The sequence below is a fragment of the Rattus norvegicus genome, chromosome 6 (assembly GCF_036323735.1).
Source record: "Rattus norvegicus strain BN/NHsdMcwi chromosome 6, GRCr8, whole genome shotgun sequence".
Classification (NCBI taxonomy): Eukaryota; Metazoa; Chordata; class Mammalia; order Rodentia; family Muridae; genus Rattus; species Rattus norvegicus.
In genome coordinates, this window is record NC_086024.1 from 93795777 (window position 1) to 93812790 (window position 17014).

General features: G+C 39.9%; 1 protein-coding gene and 1 pseudogene across 6 annotated transcripts in view; both read right to left on the reverse strand.

Moving 5' to 3' along the window:
• Positions 1-17014, reverse strand: part of Sos2 (SOS Ras/Rho guanine nucleotide exchange factor 2) — a 113191-nt gene that overhangs the window by 16806 nt on the left and 79371 nt on the right. For all 6 annotated transcript variants that reach the window (NM_001135561.1, XM_008764721.3, XM_039113012.2 and 3 more), the window contains 6 exons: positions 16754-16835; positions 15172-15294; positions 12152-12255; positions 10789-11011; positions 7880-7999; positions 7572-7734 (listed from right to left, as the gene is read on the reverse strand). In NM_001135561.1, the coding sequence (NP_001129033.1) occupies positions 7572-7734; positions 7880-7999; positions 10789-11011; positions 12152-12255; positions 15172-15294; positions 16754-16835 (815 nt within the window). The remainder of the gene's footprint in view (positions 1-7571; positions 7735-7879; positions 8000-10788; positions 11012-12151; positions 12256-15171; positions 15295-16753; positions 16836-17014) is intronic.
• Positions 5153-6529, reverse strand: Acp1-ps1 (acid phosphatase 1, pseudogene 1; annotated as a pseudogene).

Sequence of the window (17014 nt, forward strand, 5' to 3'; positions counted from 1 at the left end):
GGAGGGTGTGTAGTGGCAGGACACACTGGGCCGCCACAGAACTGGGATGTGTATGTCTGGCATGATGGCAACCTGCCTTGGGAACTAGATGGTAGAGAGGTTGCTGCCAGACTCAGAGAGAGGCCTTCAGCAGTGTGATATGGGGTGGAGCAGAGCGGGTGAGACGCTGTGCTGACTGAGATGAAATATCTAGCAGATGCCATGTGGCTCTATGGTGATGGCACCTAGTGCGGGATAAAAAAACCCATTTTTTATTTTAATTTTACTGCAACAGGTGGCAAACCAACTCCCCCCCCCACACTGTTTAAGGTTTATTTGGTGTTTTTATTGACATGACACTTGAGTGGTTGGTTCCATCATCCATATGCAGATCTTACATTTCACATACTATTGCAATGTACACTACAGACACATATAATACAGAAAATATCCTGTAGAACATTTATGCACAAGTTGTGCATGATGGACTTACACACTGGAGCCAGGTTATGACTAACTGGGAACTCATGGCCTAGGGAATGTTTGGTGAGGGTGCACAGCACAGCAATGTAGCAGGCTCCCAGGGTAATCAAAGCCTGCACGTAGTTGGCAGTGTGTCTTGGAGACAGCGGGACTGTCACACTAACCAGGTTACCACTACACAAATACCACTTAGCAGGGTAGAGCTGTGGGAACCGAGATTTCCCAAAGACCACCTCAACACAGCTGGACTAACCACAGCTCAGATGAGAAGTGTGTGGTCTCCATAGAAACCCTGCTGCAGCCTGTGAAGTGCTAGGACACTGGGAAGACAATGGTTTTTTAATAACCTTATTAACTTATTATGAATCCACTGGTAAGCCTAAGAGTTGAGAGAAAGTTTTATTTTCTAAGAAGGGGCCATTGCCATGTCGAGTCACATGATGTCTTAAGCATGGGAAGCTTAAAGACACAGAAGCAGCCTTGGCTGGCAGGCTGTAGGTCCCCTGCGTGAGAAGCAGTGGTAGCTCAGAGAGTTAGAGATTAGAAGCTGCTTTTTTAACAAAGGTTGTTTGGAAAATCAGGATACTCACATTCTCTCTAACGTGGGCTCCATGGGAATTTTGGGTTAAAATCTTAGTTAGACAAGCTGCCTGCTTCTTAATGGCAGGTGTTAACGGAAGGTGATTAAGTTTGTTATCAGAAGCAAGTGCAGAGAGTACCCGAATCACCATGTGGGGATTTTCACCCATGGTTCAGAACTTAGGGAAAATTAGTCACTGACTTCAAGTAGAGTTGTGATATTTACAAGTTAGTAAGGTTATTAAAAATAGAAGTCTGGGGTTGGGGATTTAGCTCAGTGGTAGAGCGCTTGCCTAGCAAGCGCAAGACCCTGGGTTCGGTCCCCAGCTCTGAAAAAAAAAAAAAGAAAAAGAAAAAAAAAAGTAAAAAACATTAAAAAAAATAGAAGTCTGTATACCAGGCAGAGTGAATACAGACATATATTATGGAAGTTATTAATAAATAAAAATCTGAGGCTCTGGGTAGAGAGCTTGACAGATCGATGTATTTTGGGCCGAAGTCCAAAATTTGGTAAGTTGCTTACTTATTGGTATTAGAATTGATAGGTGTTTAATTTGTTTTATGAATTAATTACCCTGCTAAAGGCCCTATGGCTCGATGATGCCAGCTAGTGAGGGTTTGTGGTTATTTTTGATATTTACTACAATAGTTTTTCGTAACATGGGCTCCACGGGAGTTTGGGTTAATTTCCTGATATGACAGACTAGAAAAGCCTAAACAGGCTCATTGTTCAACACTGTTGTTTAGCTGACTTCTGTTTTTAAAATAGTTTCATCTTCATAATGGGTGTGACTTTGAGTTTTATGGTTATATTATTCCTCTGGGAGAGAGTGCAAGATATAAGCTTTTCTGGTTACAGACTAAGGAACATGGGTGTTTTGGGAGAAAGGTTTTGTCTTTGTGTTTTTAAAAAGGGTGATTAGGCTCTGGACACCATCCAGAGTCATACGGATCAGGTTTGAAAGAGGGAGACCACCTGAAAAACTAAATTCAAGAGAATCAAACAAAAAGATATCTCGATTCTAAACTTTTGTCTTGAGAATTATATGACAGAGTGTACCTGCTTGGATTCCTGATCTCAAGGACTTTCAGTTGGGTCCAGTCAAGACAGACACATCAGGTTTCAACATTTGCTCCATTTTTTCCTAAGCCCTAACCTCCAAGGATATCTCAACGCCCATGTACAGCTTGAAGAAGTTATGGAAGAGTTGTCACCCCAAGTCCCTGGACTTTGGTGGGGTGTGTGTGAAAGTGGTTATTCTAAGTTTTTTTGTTTTTGTTTTTTTTTTTTTTTTTTTTTTTTTTTTTTTTTTTGGTTCTTTTTTTCGGAGCTGGGGACCGAACCCAGGGCCTTGCGCTTCCTAGGTAAGCGCTCTACCACTGAGCTAAATCCCCAGCCCCTTGTTTTTTTTTTTTTTTTATGAGGAATTTAGAAATGGTCTTAATTTAAGAGGGAGGAATTACCTAGATTGAGTTGTACGGCCATAATCTCATTTGGTAACTAAGCTAAAATCATATATTTTATATATATGTATTATATATATATACAGAACTTATTTGTTACAAAAAGTTTAAAAGTACAAGGTTTAGAGCCAGTCCTTCTATTGATGCCATTATAAACTTCTGAGTTGATTACACATGTGAGTTAAGGGCCAAATAGCAAACTCATGGCTCTGAGTTTGCTAGAGTGCTTTCAAGATAATAAGATAATTAGCAGACAACAGTCCAGATTACCTTATATAGATAAATGGTTTTCAAAAACGTCAAGGAATCTACAAATTATGACATTTAAAGTTATTTATCTTTTGTTGAGACATATCTGCTCCTAACAGTTCCCCTTCGGTGGATTTAATGAAGATTGTGAACATTTCTACCTCCAGGTGAGGTAATACTTTGTGGCTAGGCAGCCACTGGACAAAACTGCCTGCTTCATCTGCAGACTAATACTGTCTAAAAGGGACACTTTATGCAGAATAGTTGTTGACTGATAATCTCTACCATGCCAGAATTATCAGCCCTTCGAGGTTTCTGCATTTCAAGAGTCTGTTAGTTGATTTTGTGCTCGTGGAGATTTGTCTCTACAACCCCTCAGTTCTGGAAGCCGTGTTAGGCTTCCTATGTGTATAGATATTTGGTCATTCTCAGATTTCTGATGGGGTTGAGGACTGATTATAGTCTCATAACCTATCAGGCTATTTAACTCTAAAATTACACATTTTATTAGATAGTTATCAGATAGTGCACAAGCTAGCCAAGATATAACATAGATTTTTAGCCCTTCTTAAGCTGGAATGGATAACTGAATGTTCTGTTTAACTGATAAAGTGTTGGACTGGGTGTTAGGTATATTTTATGCTTTTAATTACAAAATGATAATAGTTGTGCTCAGCTTATATTTGAGAGAAAAGTTTTTTTTTTTTTTAGTAAGTCTTTTTTTTTTTTTCTTTTTTTCGGAGCTGGGGACTGAACCCAGGGCCTTGTGCTTGCTAGGCAAGCACTCTACCACTGAGCTAAATCCTCAACCCCTAAGTTTTTTTTTTTTAATTAGAAAGGGTGAAATGTAGGATAATGTCATTATGCAGGTGAAGGCAGGTACAGGATAGAACGAGGCCTGTCACTGGACGAGAAGGAAGAATGGGCGGGAGAAAAGTTTTAGAGAGAGGGAGGGGAGGAGGAGGAGGATGGGAGTGGGAGAGAGAACGTGGAGGCGGACGTTAAGATTCCTCTCTGCACATTTATAGGTTGTTATGAATGTTCTTAAAGATTTTTTTTAAAGATTTTATTTATTGTATATGAGTACACTGTAGCTTGCTTCAGGCACACCAGAAGAGGGCATCAGATCTCATTACAGATGGTTGTGAGCCACCATGTGGTTGTTGGGATTTGAACTCAGGACCTCAGGAAGAGCAGTCGGTGCTCTTAACCACTGAGCCATCCCTCCAGCCCCATTATGAATGTTCTTAAGGGATGGATGTGTACAGGGCTTTGTATGTCTAGGTGGGCAATATATACTTATTACTTGGATTGGGAAACATTTTTGAAAGATTTATATTTTTATTTTTCACAAGTCTGTGCATCAGATGTGTGCCTGGTAGCCACCGAGGTTGGAAGAAGGTGTCAAATCTTCTAGACCTAGAGTAGCAGATGTTATGAGCTTCTGTATGGAGGCTAGAAATTGAACCTAAGTCCTCTGAAAGAGAAATGAGTGTGATTACTCACTGAGACATCTCTCCAGCCCGCAAAATTAAAATTGTTAATGTAAGCAGACTGTGCTACTACCTTCAATACATAAAGCACATATAAGTTGAAAATACATAAATTCAAAATATTTTTACTTTTCCAACTGAAAGGAGCAATGTTAGGAATTCCCAAATGAACCTCCTTCCTTCCATTCCATTCTCTCCTTCCTTGTCTTTCAGGGCTTGAATGAAGAGCTTCCCCCGTGGTGAGCAAGTCCTCCACCACTCGCATCCCTGGCAGCCATGGTACCTTAACATTTACACAACTCTACTGCACGGTCGAGGTTTGTTGTATTAAAGTGGAATTATGGCCATTCTGAAGTTTCCTTATGGTTTTTCCTAAAAACATAACATTAACTGCAGAACAATGCATGACTCATTCAGCAGCTGCCCGCACCCAGGTGGTTTCTGGCTTCTGCTACTGCAATAGTACCAGAGTCACCATAGCTGTGTCCAGGCGACTTAGAGCTGGAGTATTTGAAAAGAGTCTTTGTTCTCCGTGACTCTGACGGAAGAGTGAGTGCGTTTTCAGTCTGAACCTGCAGTGCTACGCTGGTTAGCAGAGAGATGACAAGAAGCTGTTTGGAGGCAGCATTATCACACAGCTGAGTGCTACCTTCCCCACCTCACCTGGGCAAACCTTTGTAGGCACAAAAGCAAAGGAAGAACCCATAGCGAGGAGACTGTGCTTGGTGCAGAAACTAGGGGCCTACAGACAGTCTGCTCTAATGAAATTCTAAAACGTCTCTGTAAATAAATACAAATATCCCACAAAGAAAAATGAAAGGACATGCCCAGAAAAATCATATGGAAAAGATGAAAGTGGATAATAGATACATTAAAAATATTAAACTCACTAGTTATTTTTTTTATATTTTTAGTTGTAGTTGATAACATCCCAGTTTAATTCACAATCTTTTCTGACATATATCCACATAAATTTGAGGTCCCTTTTCTGAAAATACACTAAAATTACTCATGCTTGCCTGTAATGTTGTAAAATGTTGATGAGAGAACACTTACAAACGCACACCACTATTTAAGCACACTTACTTTCTCTTTAAAGAAGCAAAGTGGCTCAAATAGGAACCAAGCTCAAGAAACTACACAAAAACCAAGTGAGATTAAAGGTGTTAACTTCACCAACCTGTTGCTCCCATCTGTTAGCATTTTTATCTTTCAGACAGGGAGTCACTGTACAGCCCAGGATGGCCTGCTGGAGTTCCAGGCCCAACATCACATCCAGGTTCTCCTCTCTCAAATATCTGAACCCTCGGTGTGTCTGGGTTTAAACTCTCCCAGTGTTAAATGGAAGGCTGCCATGGATGGAGATATTGTCACAATAAGAGACAATATAGAATAGAGAGTGTAAGGCAAGCAAACAGCACACTGGGTGCTGGCCATGCTCACACTCCAGTTAGACCAGACTACCCAGGCTCGCTGGGCTCAAAGGCTGATCTGGACCTTGTGGGTCATTCTTACTTTATTGGGTTTTCTTTTGTTTCACAGTTGCTCGTTCCACTATTTTGTAATTATGGCGAGGCCAGAGCTTTTGTTAGTCTAAGAATACTGAGCCACACCTCAAATGTCTGCCTCAAATGTTTTTATCCTTCTGAACAAATGCCTGATTTCCACCTACAATTATTTTAAAAGATATACAGTAAGTCAGCTGAAAAGAGAGGTGGGGTATGGGGCTAAGGACTGCCACCACCCTTGGGCACAGCACTGAGGAGTGGGTTGCTCAGTGGTGGTGGTTAGGACCAGCTAGTGAGTCTTCTCCAGGAAGGCCTTGCAGCACCTAAGGCATTGCTGGTACACCACCTCGAAGTCAGAGTCATTGCCATAATAGGGATCTTCAATAATGAGCTGCTTCTGTGGATCATAGCTCCCAAGTAGCTCGATTTTAGCTTTGCAGTTTTTAACTTGATTACTTTTTCTATTCAGATCTCTCAGATTGCTTTCATCCACACACAGTATATAATCGAATGTGGCAAAGTCTTCTCTTGTAATCTGCCATGCAATGTGTTGCATGTGGACGCCATGTTTTTTCATGCAGTTCTGCCCTTGATAGTCAGGGGGGTTCCCCACTTCATAGGTGGATGTAGCCGCACTGTCTATCCTCCAGTTATCTGAAACGTTTTCATCAGTTACCAATTTTCTGAACACTGCTTCTGCAATGGGTGACCGGCAAATGTTACCGAGACATACAAACAGCACTGACTTGGACCCAACCTCTGCCATGTTTCGGTCACTAGTTATTTTTTAAATACAATAAAAATTAAAACTTTTATTTTTGGCCCATGAAATCTGTAAAAATTTAATGTTTAGGACAAACTCCTTAGCAAAGTACCAAAACTCTAAAAAACAAAAAACTGTTTCCAGAGTCAGATTGTGTCAGATCTCCTAGAACTGAAGTGAGAGACTGTTCTAGGCTTCCATGTGCATGTTAGGGATTGAACCTAAACTCTGTGGATAGGACTTCTGTCTCCAGAAACTAATTCTAGGGAAAGAATCAGGGTTTCGCAGAGACACATGAATGAATGAATGAAGTGAATAAATTAATGAATAGTCCATGATAAATTATACATGCAAATGAACTTAGTTGTTCCCAAATAGAATGATGGACTAAATTATAATTTACCCACAGGACAGAAAATGATATAGTCACTAAAAAAACAAAACAAAAATGGGTTGGGGATTTAGCTCAGTGGTAGAGCACTTGCCTAGCAAGCACAAGGCCCTGGGTTCGGTCCCCAGCTCCGAAAAAAAAAAAAAAAAAAAAAAAAGAAAAAGAAAAAACAAAACAAAAAACTCTTATCTTGAGCGACAAATTATGTTTATAGAACAATTTTTATAAAAATAAGATGCATGTCATAAATATCTATGCAAAATATGTTCATTTTTAAATTAAAGACAAGAACTCTGTATCTCCCAAAATTTCTCAAAGACATATTAAACATAATTTAAAATATAACAATGTATAATTTAAAATAACTTTAGGTTTCAGAAAGGGTTATCTCTTTCTGACTATATATTGCAGCAACTAAGAAATAATTTATATATTGAATAATAATAAATTCTTTGCCATTGATAAGACTATCCATGTGTCACTGGAAAACCTACACTTCCCAGCATACGCGGATACATAAATACATAGTCTACCTTTGAATTTAAGGGGAAAAGACAGAAGATCAAATGTTTTAAAAAGAAACATTTGCTTATAAATAAGTGATGTCTTATGTTAATTTTATCAGCCCTCCCAAAAGATGAACTATTCAAGCTGAAACTTACCTCAAATGTGTGGTCTAGTCTGTACACTGACACTGAATTGACTGCACTGACTATCTCCAACACGCCATTGAAATTATTCAGATCTTGAAACACTTGCAGAATTTCTACTATTCTGCTGAGCACTGCCACCCGTTCTTCAAAGTTTTCTGCTTCCACAATGCATCTAACAACAACAAAATATTCGTGGCTTAGGACAGTTTCTTCACCTACTTGGAAAACAAGAAACCTCTCTATAAGGCCAGAGTTTTACTTAAATACGACTTAGCATTAGGACTACTAAGGCACACAGACAGTAAATCAAAACTTACTTTTCAAACCACAAAGTGAGGTTTGTTGTATGGCGAATCATTTTTAATAGATTTGGAGAATTTATTTCTTTATCTTCTTTGGTCCAGACACTCCCTACAAGTTCAGAAGGCTGGACTCTCCTGTAAAACAAGAGCCATCAATACCACTCGCTCCACAGAGATTAGTGTGGAATTGTCTAGGAAGTTCTAAAGGTGAAGTGAGAAACACACGAGCAAGGTAATTAACAGAGCAGACCCAGACAGCCTGGAAAGTATATTTTATTACTCAGGAGAAAAACAAACAGGACGAGAATAAAATCCTCTTTACACCATCACCCGAAGGAGTCTGATGACTGCACCAAAGGTTAGGAAGCAGGAAGCTGAAGTGACCCCTGCTGTGCAGGTGTAAAGATGGACACACCCTCCATCTGACAGACAACCTGTGATATCTCACACCCTGAAGACAGAGTGACTGACAACACCTCAGCGTCATGAATACACCGAGGGTAAGCTTACACTGTCCTAGGAGTGCCCTTACGAGAGCGCCCAGGGAAACCCTGAGATGAAAGCCCTGAGCAGCCTAGAAGCTCACCATCAGGAGAGTAGAGAACTATACAACAGTCACAACGCAGTATCACACGATGGCTAAAACAAGTTAGTTAACTGGACACCAACCTGAACAATATCAAAAACAATATGAAACTTTAAAACCTGGTGAAGAGTGGTACCATAAATACATGTGGCTTTAAGATATGTGAGCTGATGATTTGTATCACTGAAGGCCACACACACAGATACCTAAGTCATAAAGACAGACAGAGGAGGAACAGACATCAAGGCTGGCAATTTCCTGGGAAGAATGGAGAACAGTGTAATTAAGGAGAATTGTAAGAATTTCAATCTTATCTGTAATTTTTATTATCCATGAACAGTCATTATTATCTACACTTTTGGAATCCTTGAAATAACTAATAAAAAACAGAAGAGAAGATTAGAGCATTAATGAGTTGAGATTGCGTAATTTAAAAACTGTCCAATGCACTGCCATCAATGTCCTATAGTTTTCAATATTTAGAAAATTCTTTTTGGAGCTGGAGAGATGGTTCAGCGGTTAAGAGCACTGACTACTCTTTCAGAGGTCCTGAGTTCAAATCCCAGCAACCACATGGTGGCTCACAACCATCTGTAATGGGATCCGATGCCCTCTTCTGGTGTGTCTAGAGACAGTTACAGTGTACTCACACACATGAAATAAATAAATCTTTTTAAAAAACGTTTTGGTCAGTAGACCTGAAGTAAAATGGGTACTTGCTAACTGTTTTTGGAGCACATTTATTGTTTTCTTCAGCAGGGACTAATATAGTTCAGGCTGGTCCTGATTTTCTCTGTATCAGAATATAATCTCAAACTTTTGCTTTCTCTCTACCCTTCCCCCGACCCAGCCTTCCAAGTGCTGGGATTGTAGGCCTGGGCTACTATGCCTGACTTTTTTAGAATACGTTTTCTTTTTTTTTTTTTTTTTTCTTTTTTTCGGAGCTGGGGACCGAACCCAGGGCCTTGCTAGGGCCTTGCTCTTGCTAGGCAAGCGCTCTACCACTGAGCTAAATCCCCAACCCCTAGAATAGGTTTTCTTATTTAACTATTATTTCACTAGAAATTTGCATAGTATCAATGTTGGTATCAAACAAATCATAGAACAAAGAAATGCATTTCTATGCCACAAAGCATGTCTCCATGGAACTACAGACTTAAAAATGATATCCACATTATTTTTTAAAACTGAAATCACATCTGTTCATGAGAGAAAACTTTATTCAATACAGTATGCTCTGCTGCCTCAAGTGACATGGTCCTTCCTGCCTGCCTGTCCCAAGTAACCATATGTACCTACTTTAAAGACTTCCTTCCATAAGTAATTCCAGGCTACTTAAAGTATAGCATGACCGTCTCAATGAGCTGTCTGCGAATACTCATTACTGACATTTTAAAGGTCAGATTCAGAATAGCCCTGCCAGTGCCAACCTCAGACACACTTCTAGTGAAGACAGTTTATATCTGTTTCTTTCTAGTCTCTATAGTACTATATAGCCTTGCTTTTTCCTGTGTAATCTTTTTTTAATAGCTGCTAGACTGGAGAGATGGCTCAGCAGTTAAAAGCCTTAGCTATTTATGTTCATTCCTAGCATCCATACGGCAGCTCACAAGTGTCTGCAACTCCGGTCCCAGGGAACCATATCCCAGGCATCAGGTGTGCACTGTGACGCAGACATCACATAGCCAAACTACCCATGACAAAAAATACATTAATTAAAAAAAAATCTCCTGATGAGGATACTTCTCAAGGATTTTTTTTTGTTTACTTTATTTTTTCAGACAAGGTCTCATGTAGCTCACATTGGCCCTAAACTTGCTATATGTGGCCTCGAGCTCTTGATCCTCCTGCCCTCTGCCTCACGACTGCTGGGATGTCAGGCTTATTCCAGCACGCCTTCGTAGGATACAAAGAAGGCTTGTGGATTCAGGTAAGGGCTTATTTTTCAGCAGGGAGCAGTTACCTACATGTACAGTAGTTACTGGAGCCTGGGTGGTAAATGAAAGAGAAAAAGACTTCTCTCACTTAATACTCTACTCATTTATGTCAAGAATCTCATCCAGACTGACTGGCCTAATCTCAGACTAAAGTAATCTAGGAAGTAGGAAACACACACACACACACACACACACACACACACACAATTATTGGGAGAGGGGCTGGGGAGGGACGTGTGGAGGTCAGAGGACAACTTGGAGAGGTCAGTTCTCTCCTTTCACTGTGTTGTTAGCTCAGAGCTATTCTTAAACACTGATGAATAATTAGCAAAGTATTCTGAAAACCCTTAAGAAGTTTAGTCAGAGTTCTTGAAATAAAGTAAGAAATGAACATAGTTTACCTGTAGAGATCAGATTCCAAGAGTGTTAACTGCCGTGCAATCTCTATGGGATGAAGTGTCATAAGGTCAAAGGTTTCAGACTGTCCCGCCCTACTTATGTGCCATTCAACCGGTGGAGGCGGACTTTCAAAGGTGATATTATGGCTTACTCCATTGGCCTGAGCTTGCTTCTTCCTCTTGATGATTTTAGCAATGGATTCTACCCACTTCTTCATGGCTTTCCCTAGGGGGAAACAAACAGCAAAGCCTTTTACTTGACAAAACCCCTGAAACTGTGAGTCAGAATGCTTGGTTTCATAACAAGAAGAGCAAACAGGACACGAGGTAGAGCTGGCTTGCTGCGCTATTTCAGGCAGTGTCTAGAGTGTTAGCATACGTGTTCGTTACTAATAGCACACATTTATAATATCTCTGTTCAACTGTCAAGTCCTGGAGTTTCACTTCGATGCTGTGAGTCTGAACCCTCAAGTAGGAAACTCTTATCTTTCCGGTGCAGAAGACATTTTTCCTGGAATACTTTTCTACAAGCGAATATATTTTTTTCATTGTTAATGGTTCAAAATTAAAGAATAAGATTAAGGGGAATGGGAGGCAAAATTAGTCCCATTTTTATTTAGTTACAGGAGCAACAACCTTGAGGTGACACAAAATGTTACATTTTTTCAGATAATTTTTACATGAGTATGAGAGAGTGTATGTGTGCCTGTGTGAGTGCCTGTGTGTGTGCATGCGTGTGTGCACACGAGCGTGTGTGTGCATGCGTGTGTGCACCATGTATGTTCAAGTGTTCACAGAAGCCAGATGAGGGACTCAGAGCATGGAGCTGGAGTTTGGGCAACTGTGAGCATCATGATGGGTGCTGGGAACAGATGGGACTCAAGTCCTTTCAAGCAGCACCATGGCAGCCCCTAAATATCTGAAAAGGAAAACAAATAAATAAAAAGAAGCTTTTGGCTTCTTCTTTTTTGTTTTTTGTTTTTTTTTCCTTTTCGTTTTTTCAGAGCTGGGGACCGAACCCAGGGCCTTGCGCTTGCTAGACAAGCGCTCTACCACTGAGCTAAATCCCCAGCCCCTTGGCTTCTTTAAGAGGTATTCTCCAACACTGCAAAAGGGAACTGAGGGGCTGGCTCAGTGGCCAAGGCTTGCTTCACACAGCAGGCCATGTGCTCGGTCTCCAGGATTGATGGAAACAAGAACAAAGCTGACATCTGAGAAGGCAAGGGTCTACCAATGCACTGTTTAGAACAAACAGCAAATATCCCATAAACATGAAAACTAGTTCATTTTTTAACTAAAAGTCACAGAGTTTCTAAAGTAAACTCATGTACAATGTAAGAATCAATCTAGCCTTTAAATAATATACCTCTTACACTTGAAATGAAGGCTTCCAGTCTTTCAAGCAATTCCAAGTCTCTTTCAAAGTCATAAAAATGATGCTCAACCCAGTGGCGAAAGACATTCAAGACCCTGATAAAATGGAAGGAGACATTTATTGAGAGCTACATTCAATATTACACAGAGCTCAAAAATATTAAGAAGATTGCTTTTCAGACTATGCACTAAATTGAAACTTTTAAATACAAAACCTCATTCTGTGCTTTATTACTCATTTATCTTAAGGAAAGGGACAGTTTTTACTTTTGTAAAATATCATGCTTCATAGTATGAAATTTTTTTAATTTCTTACATGAAAAAGGCATTATGTGTATGTGTGCGAAAGTCAACCAACATCACATCTTCTTCAATCACCGTCACTGTCACTGTCACCATCACCCTCACTGTCACCGTCACTATCGCCATCACCATCATCTTCACCTTCACCAGATCTCACTGGACCTGGAGCTCACCAATTATGCTAGATGGGCTGACCAGTGTGCTCCCACAATCCTCCTGTCCCTACCTCTCCAGTGCTGGGATGACAGGCTCACACTACACTACCATTCTTAGATTTCTATGGGAGCTGAGAATTGAAGCCAGGTCCTCCTGCTTGCAATGGCAAACACTTTCTGGATTTATCCCTTTACCTAGGCTCCTGAAATCATTTTTAAGATACAAATTTTGATGGATTTTCCACATAAATGAAAAAGTATCATTTAGTGTATTTGATTTTGAATTCAATTGCTATCCGTTCTTTGTAAGCTACAGATAAGTATGTAATCTTATAGTTTATTTCTAAAGACAAAACCACTGCTTTAGATAGAGTATTTGTTTTGTAATGCCACAAGATGATTACTTGTGATATTACAAGTACACAGATTTAATCGTCTATATAGTCACAATTTTCCACTCCCTACCACTGATATACTGTAATATAAATGAGTTGCTTTAGCATTTTGTTTTATTACCTCAAAAAAAAATGACTATTCCCAGTTAGGTCCTATTCTTTCCTCACAGCAGGATGAGAGAACACAATTAACTTTCAGTGTATGCTGTGCTATCATGTTAAACAACCTCATGTTTGGAGTGTCCAGCTGGCACTGCAGCTTAGGAATGCACCAAATCACAGACCGGTTAGCGTCTAGTTCATGCTTAGCTAAATTCAAATAGCTCCATTTCCTCCAAGAGCAATGTAATTCTAAGGCTGTTATATGAAAGGAGAAAGTCTTAGCATCAGACTTTACCAAAACTAAACATTTTAGCTTATCAAAATGCTAGTAAGAAACCGAATGTGCTAGCTACTGTGTGGGAGAAAAGACTGGCAAAAGTTTTTCCTGACAAAATGCAGTAGACGGTAAGCTTCTTGGCTCAGCTCTGTACCAGTGCAAAATAGAAGATCAAGTGAAACAGGCAGAGTTCTAACCAGAGTCTGGAATATACAAGTATGAATGATCAATAAGAAACAAAAGCTCTTAACATCATGGGTCATTAAAGGAAAACAAAGCACAGCAAGAAGCAACTGTGTACTCAACAACACAGTGGAGGTGCGAACCAGACACGTGCGTAAACACAGACGAAAACACAGGAAACACAGGCGATCACATACAATGTCCTGACAATGTTTAGCGGAGTCCTGACAACTCCTCAGGTAACTGAACATGTACCTAAACCTTCCATCCAGTCATTCTGAGCCAACCATATCAATACATTTAAAAATGACTGATATAAGCATCATAGATCAATCTCAAAAGCACATTCAATGGAAGGGTCTGAAATGAAGACAGCAAATTTCAATTCACATCTGAAAAGGGAACTCTAGTCTGGAGGGAGAGATCAGGACAGTGCCTTTGGAGGTGGAACACAGCTTTACTAGAGGGACACAAAGGATCTTTCTGGAGTGTGGTAAAAAGATGTATGGGTCTTGCTAGGCTTGGTGGCACATGCTTTTAATCTTAGCATTTGGGAGGCAGAAACAGGCAAATCCCAATGAGTTTGAGGCCAGCTTGGTCTGTAAAATAGAATTCTTGGACAGCCAGGGATACACAGAACACTCTGTCTCAAAAACAAAACAAAACAAAAAACCAACAAGAAAGATGTACATGCCAGTGTTTAGTAGAAAAACAAAAAAAGAAAGAAACCACTCCGGCTAAGGAGGTCAGATCTTGCCACACCCTTCATATAAACTATTTCAAATTACTTCATCTTGCTAAGTTTTCATTTCCTTATCGTAAAGTAGGCATAAATTATGTTATATCCCCAGTAGTACAAAGAAATGGTGCTGCAAGGATGAGATAGGAAGGACGCTGCACCAGGGGCAATAGCTGGCCAGTGGTGGGTACTAGCAGCACAGACCTGCTGTGATGAAATACTCTTTCTCTGTGACGAGGAGTCCTTAACGCACCAAAGGTCCAGATATTCTCAGAAGGAAAGGAACGGCACAAATACTATTCCACAAATACTATCTACTGTGAGAGCATCCACGATTTCTCTGTTACATACTGGGATATGAAAGGAGAAAAGTGGGAAATGCGGCTGCAGTAGGCAAGTCTGTATGTGGCTATGTATAACCCAGCACGTCCTACTGTGGAGACTCTGGGAAAGTTGGCCAGCTATGCTAGCTTGTCTCAATAAATAGAGCAGAGAGCAACTCCAGAAGACACACTAGATGCCAACTCTGGGATGCATATGCACGTGAACCTGCACACACATGTATCATACACATATAAACATGCAGACACACCAGCACAGGCTCCACAGACAAATGTAAAAGCACATAGGTATATAAAGATAATTTATCATGTGACACACACAGATGATACAAATAACACAATGTATTTAAATAATTAAACTACTTTAGGCTACTTATTTAATAATTATCCTACAGAGAAAAACAGAGGGAAACAACTGAAATAAAGCTAACAATGGAAGGATTTGAATTAGGAGCTAAGAATGTGTGCATAGACTACACAGTGAGAATATTTTTAAGACGTGACATCCAGGTCAGACCTAAGTTGCACGGGTTGGACATATTCCTTGCGGAATCTTTTCAGATCTGCGCTGATTGGCTGCTCGCCTTTCTCTAGCGCCAGTTTGTCGGCCTCAGTAGGCTCTGGATCTGGAATTTCAAACCTAGGAATAAAATCAGAAGAAGAGAAATCTGTTCATACATAAATGAAAGAGACTTTGCAACTTTGTGGTTCGGTAATCCTTTCTCTATGATTGTTGAGAAAGCTGTTTACCCTCCTTAAGAAACTACGTACATGAGGAAAGAGTCTTTGGCTGTTTGGTACCAAGATATGTAGACTTTTCTTTTAATTACTTATTTTATTGTTGTTACTTCTCTCTCTCTGTGTGTGTATGTACTGTGTATGTGTACTATATGTGTACCGTGTCTGTGTACTGTGTGTGTGTACTGTATGTGTACTGTGCATGTGTACTGTGTGTGTGTACAGCCACAGAGGCCAGAGGTATTGGAGTAGGAGTTTCAGGCAATATGGGTACAGGGAACTAAACTTGGATTCTAGAAGAGCAGTTATGTGCTCTTAACCTCTGAGACATCTTTCTAGGCCCTGTATTCCTTTTTTTTTTTATAGTTTAATGTATTTTTGTAAATGTTTTCTTTTTTTTTAAATTTATTTATTATATATAAGTACACTGTAGTTGTCTTCAGACACACCAGAAGAGGGCATCAGATCTCATTACAGATGGTTGTGAGCCACCATGTGGTTGCTGGGATTTGAACTCAGGACCTCTGGAAGAGCAGTCAGTGCTCTTAACCGCTGAGCCATCTCTCCAGCCCCTGTATTCTTATTTTTATTCTCAAAGAAGTTTTATAGGTAGCACTGATCAGTACAGCAAAGGTTCACATTTTACATTTTAAACTGTAAGGCATTTAAATACGACTTAAAATACAGTAAAAATTTCAATTCAAACCTTAATATTTATAAATTAATAATTTAGAAATTGTTAATTTTAGGGTCAACAATACATGCGTTTTAAAAATAAGAAACTATCTTTTAGAACAGAAGTTCTCAACCCATGGATTGTGACCCCTTTGGCAAACCTCCGTCTTACCTTGTGATCCATAACAGAAGCAAAATCAGTTATGAAACAGCAGCAAAAGTCATTTTATGGCTGGGAGGGGTCACCACACCGTGAGAAACTTTACTAATGGGTCCCAGCATTAGGAATGTTGAGGACCACTAATTCAGAGATGCATATAAAAATATTTAGATAGAATCTGTGGCCTAGACTCTACTTTAGAAAAACCCTGGGCAGGATGACTGACCACAGAGAACAGGAGACAAGTCAGTGACTATGGAGCTGGGTGACAGACAAAGTCTAATTTCTTCCATCCTTGTACATAAAGTTAAAGGGAAAGATGCACCTTTAAGGAACAAATAAACTTTATTAAAATAAACAGCCTTTATCCTTTAAGCTTGTTTTTCCTGTTTCCCACTGAAGAGCTCTCCTCAGCGAAGGCTAGGCAAGCCCGCTGAAGAGAACAGTAGTTTTGTTGGTGTAAGTCTTGAGTGTTATAGGAACTTTGCAAAGTACACAGATGTTAAGTGAAACATGTCTTTCTTACCGTTCTATCAGCAAGCTTAGCAATTCCTGTGGCTTACAAAATGAACGATACGTAGTAAGGAAAGTACGAACAAAATTGGGATCTGAAAAAGTTGAGGAAAGAATAGAGTCATGTTTAATTTATCCATGTTAAATAAATCGAAGTTCCACACTTTCCTTATTGTCCCTTTGTGTTTTAACTTTGGCTCCTTCCACTGTAGCTTTTTCCTGACAGATTAGTATTTCTTTCTCCCACTCCCCTGCCTCCCGCCCGTAATGTGGA